Genomic DNA, 10,765 nt, shown 5'->3' on the forward strand with positions numbered 1-10,765 from the left:
TAACACTGAAGCATTCTTATAAACTCATTAACCACATTGATATTGCGTGAGATTACATAATCAATCATAAAAGAATTAGTTTTTAGCATCATTGTGCGATAAATCACGCTAAATGTGCTTTTGACTGTGCGCGATAGAAAATCCAGATCACTTGAAAAACACCGCACCTCAATAATTAATTCCGTGTATCAAACAAGCCCCACAGAACAACCATTAACTCTAAAATGGTTGAGCCAAACTACAATTAAACATTACAGTGGACCTCTTCGGCCAAGTGGGGCAGGCTCCAACTGTGCCATTTTGAAGAGGAGGCATGATTATTACATAGAAAATAAGTTCTGAACTGACACTAGCCAAGTGATTCAAGCAATTTGTAGGTAAAATATTCAGAGAAACCACTTCTAACATTTCCTACATTTACAAGATAAAGAACATTGATCAAGAAATATTACACATTACACTTTGCAATGAAGTTAGAAAGATCAAGAACTCGGAACCATCAAATTTTTTCTGACGTCTTGTATAAACAACAGTCTCAAGTTGAAGTTTGGGAATACATTGGCTCAACTTGATTACCTGGCACATGATTTCCGTGTAAAACTGACAAATAAAATGAGGGGAAAAATCCAACTGAGAATAAAATTGGATAAACTAACCGCTGGGCTAAAGATTATTGCCAATGTTGCCAATAAACAAGAGTTATTCACACTTGAGTACAAAGAGCAACACCTCAGCTAACTTCTTAACTTGAGAATGTTGAAGGAGCAGAGGATGCAAAACACCTATAGACCAACTACCAAAAATTCAGGTGTCACTCCAGTTATCATCATCTTCTCCGTCATCACTAGCAACAACCTGGAAACATTATCAGTTATGATAATAAGTTGGATATGAAGTGAAAATAAGTACGAAGACCTAAAAAGGAAAGGAGTGACAGAACAAAGGACAAGACCGTGAATACCTGACGTATTGCACTTGCTTTCTCCAAAATTGCGGTAACCTTGACATTTTTAGGGGGACTAGTATTAGCATTTGGCTTTCCTGTCACTGTAGGTCTCAGGTTGAAGGACTGCGGCAACAACAAAATGATAATGGATAAATTTATTGTTGCTGTGATTAAAAAAAAAAATTAAGGGGGGAAAAGACAGAACTTAGTTCATGTACGTCCTAGTGCAGCAACAAATAAACGAGGCAGCTTTATACAATAGTAAGAATTTTCAGACTCATTATTTTAATGGGAAATTTGGTTAAAAGTTCCTGTTTAAAAATTTAATTGACTAAAAAGACCTAAATTTGAACGAGTATAACTATGATCTATGAGTGCAACATATATTCTGTTGTGACAACATATCATTAATGATATGCAACAATCATCAATACAAAAGTCCTTTATACATAGTGGAAAATATGCTGCACTCACGGATTATACTTGTCTGCACTCAAATTTAAGTCCTTTAAGCTAATTAAATTTTCAAACAGAGATTTTTTACCAAATTTCCCTATTTTAATTGTAAGATCTATCAAAACTCAAAATATACATCTCATGACAGGTTCACAAGTGAAATACATGCACCAAATCACCATATAATGCAATTTCTGATCTCCCCAGCTCACCTTTGCAAATAGAAAATGGAGCTACAAATGGTCATTTTGTTGAAACGAACATGGTAACCAGCTAAGACGAGTAGATAAAAGGAATTTATTCCCTTTAATTTCAATTTAGACTGTCAGGTAACATATGCCCTTCTACTTTACCATAGTATGCATCAAATATCTAAAGAAATTAAATACAAACTCAAAGATAAGCTCAGAAAAGTCAATTTCATCAACAGAAAAATCATGCAATGAGAAAATACTCACTTTGGTTCTGATTTGATGCAGGAAATCATCCTTGTCAGCCAATTCTTTTCCCATTACCTCTTGATGTGCTTCCTTCTTCCCATTTAACTTCTTCTGACCTAGCTGCATGATGGATTGAACTAGTGAATATCTGAACCGACCCCATTACCCACCATGGCTAATTAATTAAATATAATGCAAAAGAAGAATGAAAAATCATACAAGTACCCTATGAATGGCAAGCTTTTGTGAAATATTTCCATCAGACTTGTGATCATCATGATCTGTTAGTTTTTGCTCCATTTGGGAGGGCCTAGGTTGCAGGGAGATGATTGATTCTGAAAGGTTTAGACCTTTAGTTTGTCCAGCATCACCAGATGTGTCCTTGCGTGTCCCATTTTTCATATCCAACTGCAGTTTTGAGATCTGCTGCTGCACTTGAGGAAGAGGCGGCAGAGGAGGCGGCGGCGGCGGCGGCGGCGGTGCTTCAGCTTGACCTTGAGATTTTACAATATTATCGACAGTGGAAACCCGGCTACTTTCTTTGTGAAGTACTGGGCTCACACTATCAAAACTCGGAAAATCAAGAAAACGCCCAGATAAAGAAGGCTCTGCACCATTTTGAATGCGTGTTCCACTAGCCACATTGACATCATTATTTGATAATCCTGTAAATTCTTGTGAACTTAGCGATTCTGTTGATGATGAGTTGTGGGAAAAATCATGAACTCCGTGGTCACTGCTTTCAGGACTTTCATCAGATTCCCACTCATCAGAGTTATACTCTAAATGAGGGCTAGGACAGTCATCAGACAGATATGGAGATGACCTACAGAAAGTGTCATTATCATCTGAGTTGAATCCAGAATCATGCAGTGGAATGGAAGGCTCTGGAACCAACTGGAATGAAGGAAACATATCCCTTATACATTCATAACGATTAGTACCATCAGGGAATCTCAGTTTCAGTTTGGGCGTCTCATTCCCACTAACTGAATGGAAAGATATTTTCATATGTCCAAGTGGTGGTGAAGGAGGGAGTGAATCAATAGGATATCCATAATCAACTCTCTCTTCGAAGGTTGTCTCAGGAAGTGACTGATCTATTATGCTATTTTGTCCGTTTTGCTCCAATCTGTCAGATTTCAGAGAACCAGCAGGTACAGATTTCTCATTAAAAGAAACCTTCTGGCGAAAGCTACTCCTTCGTAACATTTGACCAAGTCCAAAAACACGAGATGAATTTTCACTCTTTCCAAGATTCGTTTCAATTGAAGTTGCTTTGGAATCAGGGGCAGCCGGGGGAACACAAACTGGTGCAAGTACCCTGATTTCCTCCAAACTACTTCCATCAATTGGACAGAGTTCATTACTCAGCTTATGAATACCAGATGCCTTCTCAGTAATAGGAGCTTGATCTTCACGACTTGACGTTAAGCATCTAGAAGTTGGTTCCTTTTCAATCTCTTTGGCAACCTCTGCTAATAAATCTTGTTCCACCGTACATCCATTGATCTTTAGCATTGAATTATGATATTGACCTCCATCTGTCTCAGTTTTTGTAGTTGGAGACACTTTACTTAAAGGACCTGGCATGGTAAAGTCAGGAGGTTTTGATGGCTCAAGTCCTAATAATCCACCATTAGTCCAAAATCTAACTGAATGGTCATTGGAAGACTCTGGAGGAGTCTCTTTAGATTCACAGTTGTTGCCATTAATCCTATCTGCTTCTTCATGTGGTAAACCAGAACTTTTAGAACCAGAGAATGATATATCACTTTCAATGGATGGTGAGACAATATCTTTAAGTGCATGTGCCCAACCCAAAGAATCAGTGCTTACTGAGCAGGCAACAGCAGAATTTTCAAAAATGCTAGGCTTCTCTTCATGGATGGAGCTCTCAGAGACCTGAGGATCAGCTAAAACCCTTGGCATTTCTTCATTAACAGAAGACTCTGATTTAGTTGCATAGAGATCTGATACAGGAGGTGGATCTACTAGTAGTGAATCTGGGAAGCCCCCAACTACTTCTTTTTTTAATGAAACACTTGATACACTGGACGCCTGTTCAAAGATGGGGCTCTCAAAGTCTTCAGAATCAGGTAAATCCCTGGACATTTCTTTGTTAACAGGAGCTTCTGATTTAGATGCACACAGATCCAATATGAGAGGTGGATTTACTTGCAGTGGATCTGGGAAGTCATTGCTTGTTCCATCGTCAAATGAAGCACTGGATAGAGTCTGTGAAACAATGAAAGATAAATTGTGGTCTAGTACATTAGAATCAACCCCGCCAATTCCATTTTCTGCTATTCCATCAGTGACCCTTGAGGTGATTTTATCCACTTCTCGCTTTGTTTCACAATCAAGATCATTTTCAGATTCTAACTCAATGCTATTACGTGCATCCATGTACTTATCAGGTTCGCTATCAATTTCTTCTGTTTGGACGCTGCTAACAACAGGTTTCAGGTAGCTTTCTTCATCAGATAGGATATCACTGTAATCAACTTTTGTCAAGGTAACACCTTTACAGTCACGCATATTTGGATCTTGCTTTTGAGCATGCATCTCTGTTATTTTATCTTTATCATAGGTTTGACTCATAGGTTCCACAATCTCTTCCTTTTCTTCCCAAGTAACACCTGACGAACTAGAGGCATTTTGCTTTTCCAATGAATCAATTGAAATATTATCATCCACAAGAGAAGATACTGAATAAACAGTATTTGCTTTTTCTTTTACCCTAGAAGAAGATAATGGCTCATAATCCTGATCATCACGTTGCATGGAATTACCCGGATGGAAGACACATTCAATGTAGTCAGCACCAGCTCTTGAATCTAAAGAATTTGAATGATCTTCTGAATCTGATTTCATTGCCATGTCCACCGTGGATGCTGCTTGTAAGGAAGAAGTTCGTCTATTGACAGCGGAAGGAACAAAGTGCATTCTGTACAGAGATGATACATCATGTCAGCATTTACCTGGAATAAGTAGCACTTGCATAGATACCTGAGAAACCAATACACAAATAGATGTAATACCTCCCACTAATGTTATGCATTTGTTCACCTCGCAAACCTTCTTTCCTTCTAAATGACCTTTTCTTCTGTTCAACATTTTCTTGATATAAGAACCAAAAATTTGTTTATAGAGTAATTAAATGCACCAAAGAAATTAAACTTAGCCATAGAATCATCTTTCAATTTGATGCTTCAATTAGCAATGTACCTTGCTTTTACGAGATTTTCTAGCTCTTTCAAATTTTTCGGAGTATGCTTCATCTGAATAAGCTGAGACTCTCTTGAAGAAGGTTGGATCTGAATATCTCATTAAGCAAGATCCTGGGCCACCAGCATCAAATCTGAATGACAAAGGACTTGTTTCATTAACTTATGGGATTTAATTATCCAAAAAAAAAACTTATGGGATTTAATTTAAACTGGATTATCAACACTACTACTGGTCACTTTTAAGTCCAAAGAAAACATAACAGGTTAGAGATATTAGCATCAATCTGATTGAAACAGTAAAAATTCATTAGTCAAATGAGAAACTAACTCAAGCCTTGGTACTGAACAACGCTTGGTATCTTATCTTAATTTAAAAGAAAACAGAGGGAGGAGAAAGATAATTGAAAAAATAAATAAATATATATATATATATATATATATATATATATTGGGCATACCTATCAAGTAAGTTCAGGCGAGGAGGATCACGGCATTCTTCATATGAGTCCATAATAAACTGCGGCAAGTCGCTGTAAATGAAATGATTTCTTTTTGTTTTTATGCGAGGATGCCATTCACAACCTGAAAGGTAACTGCTTTCATTATGGACTTTTATATCATCTGAATATAAAAATTTTAATCAATTTTAATCACAAGACATACCAATTGTCATTCTCTAGCACTACTGAACCCAAAGAATAAAACAACAGAATGTGAAAATGAATGGGCAAAAATGAAGCTCGTATGATAGGGCAAACCAGCATACAACTTCAATTATATTAGAGATCCAATTTTTCTTCCACAAAGGTAATCTAACATCCAGAAATTGCATGCTGATAAAAGTCTATATTTTAACAATAGCATACCAATAGGTAAGGCAACATCATCTAATAATACATACCAGGCAACATCTAGAGTAAAATTTCACAATATTAGAGAATTCTTTAGCTGTGTGAATAGCAAATACCATCCAATGAATAGAAAGGAGATGCATCTACACCAGCCACATGTCAATATCAGCTACCTGGTGAGCATAATTATATATATTAAGGGATTCTTTTACCCGAATTCCCTTAATAGAAGTTCTAAAATGTAGATTACTGTTTAGCAGTATGTTTATATATAGACTTATTTTAAGAAAATATTTATTAAAACATTTACAAGATAGTCAAATGATAAAACATGAATTGAATAAACATCACAAGTTCATTTTATTCAATTTGGACATAGAAGTTAATAAGATGTCAAAATTACAGGAACAAAGTATTGGCATCATACTGGGAAGGAGAACAACTCTAATTTCCAAAAGCAATATACATTCAAAGAGGAAATATTATAATCTACATCCATGAATATAACATCTAGCAGATAGAATGAAATCGCTGACCACAAAGGCCATACCAGCTGTGTATGCAAAATGTATGTGGCTAGTCTGTGCTAATACAGCCTTCTCCAAGGGAGGAAGAGAAGATTCAATTTTTTGAACACGAACCATCAATTTGTGGCTCCTATTAGCTGTAATCATTGCTTGCTCCTGTAAGCCATGGAAAACCTCTGCTGCAAAACTACACAAGGAAAAGTTTCCTCAGTTAAACGACAGTCACATGAATGTCCAAGGTTAAATTGGGCATTGACAAGTTCAATATAAAAACAATGTTTAGTAAGCAAAGAATAATGGATCTAACACCAATTATCAATCAAGAACAGGGAACGCTAAATATACAATAAACAATCAGTTGACACGGATCAATGAAATAAGATGAACGATGAAGATATATAATATCTACAGAAAGGCACAGAATTATGGTATGATACTCCAACTCTGTGTCTGTGTCTGTGTGGGTGAGTGTGGGTGTGGGCGTGGGCGTGAATTTATTTTACTGCTTTATATTTTCAATAACTGTTAAAATCTTATCAATTATAACTTTAAGTAGTTCGCTTCAACAACATTCTTATATAATATAATTTGAGCAAAAACAAAAACAAGGGGAAACTATGGTCTTTTTTTCTGTGTGCAATTGGCAGATGTTGGATGCCATGTAAAGCTTGGTGTTTAGTCAAACCAACAATACTGTACACGCTACCATAGTGTGAATTTTGGAGATGAAACAATAGAAAAATAATGCAAATTAAAAGATCCTACATGTCCACTTCTTCATTATATCAGAATCAGACACCTTCAATAGCTAGGGTTTCCAAATTTGGAGATGACTAGTAAGAGAAACGAGGCAAAGAAAATGGAAGGGAGAAAAGAAAGAGACACCAAACAGAGTACTATAAACACATGTAGACGCTTATACAGTATCATATACCTTTTACCTTCGGTGCACAAGTGAAGTAACTTTTTTCTCCATTATGCTCTTTTGACCAATCAAGTAAGTATTTTCAAAACCTAGAAGGCTTTCCCAACTTCTCAATGTCTCTTAATAGGCTATTCCTCTTGCAACAGACAGCACCATTTTGCTTTTACCAAATTGGCATGCAATCAAACTTTCTCGTATGTTCTTCTTTCAACGACTACCACAGACAACCTTTGACCAACATGGCGGAGAAAAAAATGTAGTAGGTGAAACAAAGGGAAAATTAAGGACGCATTTGTCACTATGGAACACCTCTCAAACTGTTTTATTGATGCACAACAAGGAAACAGTTCAGCTCAAAGAGAAGCTTCTAAATTAAAAGCAACCTTTGCCTAATAAAGATTGAGAGGTGAATGGTGTGGCCTTATTGGTTTGGTTAGATACATATAAGTTTAAGATTTAATATAAAGGAATTTCGATCAGGATTCCAGCTTCACGTGGAGCAAATAGCTATGTACAATCGGAAAGTGATGACAAGTTTTCAAGAGAAACATGGAGAACAGATATATTAGACGAGTGGTTCTATATTATTCATCGAAACTTATAAGATATCAATATTCGTCACTACAAAATTAAAATTTTAGCTCCCAGATTTAAGCCTTCAACATATTTACACCATATCCGAAGACACATTCACATAACGAACAGTCACCAGCCTCAAGTACAAAGTCAAAATTGCAGTCACCTCTCAAGAGAAAACAAAGGGTCAACTCCCTGGTCCTTATGTAAAGTTTCTCATCCTTCTAAGTGATATATGTAAATTTATAAATATATAATAGATTCGTTACATATAAAATACTAACTTTCATTAATTTGAAATAGATGAAAGAAGAAAGAACCAGTTCAAGGAACTAGAGCTTAAAAAAAATAAAGGAAAAAAAAAGCTATTTTAGGCAAAAGCCTTCTTGCTGTTAATTGCAACCGATGTTAAACCCAGAAATTGTTAAAAGGCAAGAAACAGAGCGACTATTCAAATATAAAAGACACTAAAATATTACAGATATAATTTGCAATCGCCAGTCAAGCTTAAACCCCTCTAATGGGAAAGCTCCAACATGTCAGACGATTTTGTCAATTTACAAGAAGAAAGTTAGCCTAACCCAAAACATACTCCAATCTCAACGACTGAGTGACATCCTTTCCACAAAGAAACTCGGTAACATTGCTAGCAGCTAAACTGACCTCCTTAATGACCCTTAATGCACTACCCCATCAACCAAACACGAACAAATTAAGACAGAATGAACCAATTGGAGCAAACAGAGAAGTTCAAACGAAGTAGGAAAACATACTCAGCAAGATCACCCAGCTGCCTCAAGATCCCAACTAGCCCAGCCACAGCGACCCCGTCAAGCACGGCCTTGGGATCTTCTCTGTTCGTCTCTTTGTACAGCTCAGGCTGCCCAAAACCGTATTCATTTCGCACCTGCAACCTCACCAACGGCATCTTTAGATTCTTCCTCTCTCTCCCTCTCTCCCACTCTATTCCTCACTCTGAAACAGCAAAACTCAAAGGAGAAGAGGACAACCACGCTGATATTTATGAATTAATAGAGGACCGTATGAAACTGTGAATGAATGTACGAGTTTCTAGCAATAAATGAAAGAATGGTGTGAAAGAAAGAAACGAATTAACTTGCTTTTGCAAATTTTAGAGGGAAAAAGTAGGTGAGAAGGAGATTGGAGCAGCTTAACTGCCATGGAGAAGGACGCAATTGGATAGTGAGAAACGGGTTTTTCGTGTGTGTACGGATCAACGAGCGTAGCTGAAGAGAGAAGCAGAGGACATTGCCAACTCTGCAAGCCATTCTTGAACGTAAAGAATGGAGGATATACACTGAGAGGCAAAAAACAGAGCATATGAAACTACTGAAATACCCTAAATGTTTTGAGACAATGACGTTTGTCTCCCCAAGAGTTTGAACGAGATTACAGGTTTGGGTCTCGGCCCTCCTACAGGCATTGTGTGGTTCCGAGGTAAGACAATGACGACGTGGGAGCCACAAACTTTTCGGGTATTGGTCAAAATGGTAAAAGTAGCATTACGGTATATTAGAGAGAGAGAGAGAGAGATTTCGAAAATAAAAAACAAAAGACAATTTGAAAGAAAATTTAAATAAACACTAAAACACAGAAATATTTAGATGAAAACTAAACAATGATTTTAAACAGCATACAAAATAAATATGTGGAAGAGTTTTTCTCTATCAGCGAAAAAGTATTTTTGAAAAGCACTTTTATGTGATGCGAAACACCTCCTGAAAATATATATATAGTTGATGATTTAAATTAAAGATATGTATATTAAAAAATAAAATACAAAAAATTTAACTTATTTTTGTTCAAAAATTAAAAGTTAAATTTGAAGATCTTATTTCATAAAATTTATCTATGCTATTTAAATTTTTAATCATGCGGTGTTTCATCATAATTTTAAAAATTTAAAATTTTTCAATGTAAATATATTTCATTTTTAAAGAATTGCAAAAAAAAAAAAAGGCCTTAGGTGAAGAATAAATGGAGGAAGATGATGTTTATGAGCATGAGAAGGGGGATGAAAGTTACATAAAAGATCATATTCTTGAAATGTCAATTTCAATTTTAATCTTTAAGTAATTACTAAAGGTAAATTTCAGTTATTATTATTACTAAGATCTATAATTTTTGTTCTGTGGAGGAAGACAAGTGATCATGGGTTAGAACTTAGAACTCAAATCATAGTATAATGACACTATTTAACATATAATTAACATCTACCCCGTGTATATATATATCTACAAAATATTTTTTTAAGAAAATTCGTATAAAAATTTAGAAAGTGAATTATTTATTTAGAATAAATTAAGAATTATCTCAATAAATAATAAAGATAAGAATACTCCTCAATTCTACTTTTACATAATATGTGATCAGTTTTGTTTGTATTTCAATATCTTGTGAAATTGCCATTATGAGTGAAGATGATGCAAGACAAATAACGAAAGATAAATAAGGAGGAAATGAAAGTGATGGAAACTGAATTGTCATTAAAATGAATGGCAGACAATAAATTCCTCACATGTAACCAATTTGATTCTATCATGAAATGCCCATACCCAAAACTTAGTGACACATCATTAAATTGTAGCTGTACTACTGATTATATTTATATGACATTTTTAATGCGTTTTATTTAAAAAATTTAAATTTTATTAACTCTATCTTAAAATTTAGTAACATTTTCTATGCTTATTTAATACTCACTCTGGTCCAAAGAGAGAATTTTTTTATGGCAAAAGAAGAGAGATGGTTTCTTTGTCTTATTTATAAATCAACTCATTTAACTCTTAA

The 10,765-nt window shown here is 35.4% G+C and overlaps 1 protein-coding gene across 4 annotated transcripts; it reads right to left on the reverse strand.

Annotated features, from left to right (window-relative positions):
* Positions 1-244: 244 nt before the first annotated feature.
* LOC114715398 (protein SCAR3-like) lies at positions 245-9,233 on the reverse strand. Of its 4 annotated transcripts, none has more exons than XR_003737551.1 (10): positions 8,728-9,107; positions 6,477-6,640; positions 5,534-5,657; positions 5,074-5,206; positions 4,887-4,951; positions 2,062-4,792; positions 1,861-1,962; positions 962-1,069; positions 657-855; positions 245-576 (listed from the first exon to the last, which is right to left on the reverse strand). XR_003737551.1 is itself a non-coding variant. In XM_028900258.1 (10 exons), exons 1-10 carry the CDS (start codon positions 9,134-9,136, stop codon positions 805-807), a joined length of 3,618 nt encoding a protein of 1,205 aa, XP_028756091.1. In that variant the 5' UTR covers positions 9,137-9,233; the 3' UTR covers positions 245-804. The 4 variants fall into 4 exon arrangements, 3 of the variants coding, with proteins under 3 accessions (XP_028756091.1, XP_028756074.1, XP_028756084.1); XM_028900258.1 differs by adding an exon at positions 9,131-9,233 and having other exon boundaries at positions 245-855; positions 8,728-8,861; XM_028900241.1 differs by having other exon boundaries at positions 245-855.
* Positions 9,234-10,765: the final 1,532 nt, after the last annotated feature.

The sequence above is a fragment of the Neltuma alba genome, unplaced genomic scaffold, assembly GCF_004799145.2.
Source record: "Neltuma alba isolate B1F8T4 unplaced genomic scaffold, ASM479914v2 tig00002017_pilon, whole genome shotgun sequence".
In the NCBI taxonomy this organism is placed as follows: Eukaryota; Viridiplantae; Streptophyta; class Magnoliopsida; order Fabales; family Fabaceae; genus Neltuma; species Neltuma alba.

What these genes read in the sequence shown, in the direction of transcription:
- LOC114715398 (XM_028900241.1), bottom strand. Translation starts at nt 8,882, where the DNA reads ATGCCGTTGGTGAGGTTGCAGGTGCGAAATGAATACGGTTTTGGGCAG. An exon ending in ATGCATAACATTAGTGGGAG is followed by an intron (nt 4,793 to 4,886) that starts GTATTACATCTA and finishes ATCTCTGTACAG; the next exon opens with AATGCACTTTGTTCCTTCCG. An exon ending in TGCATCAAATCAGAACCAAA is followed by an intron (nt 1,070 to 1,860) that starts GTGAGTATTTTC and finishes TTGTTGCCGCAG; the next exon opens with TCCTTCAACCTGAGACCTAC.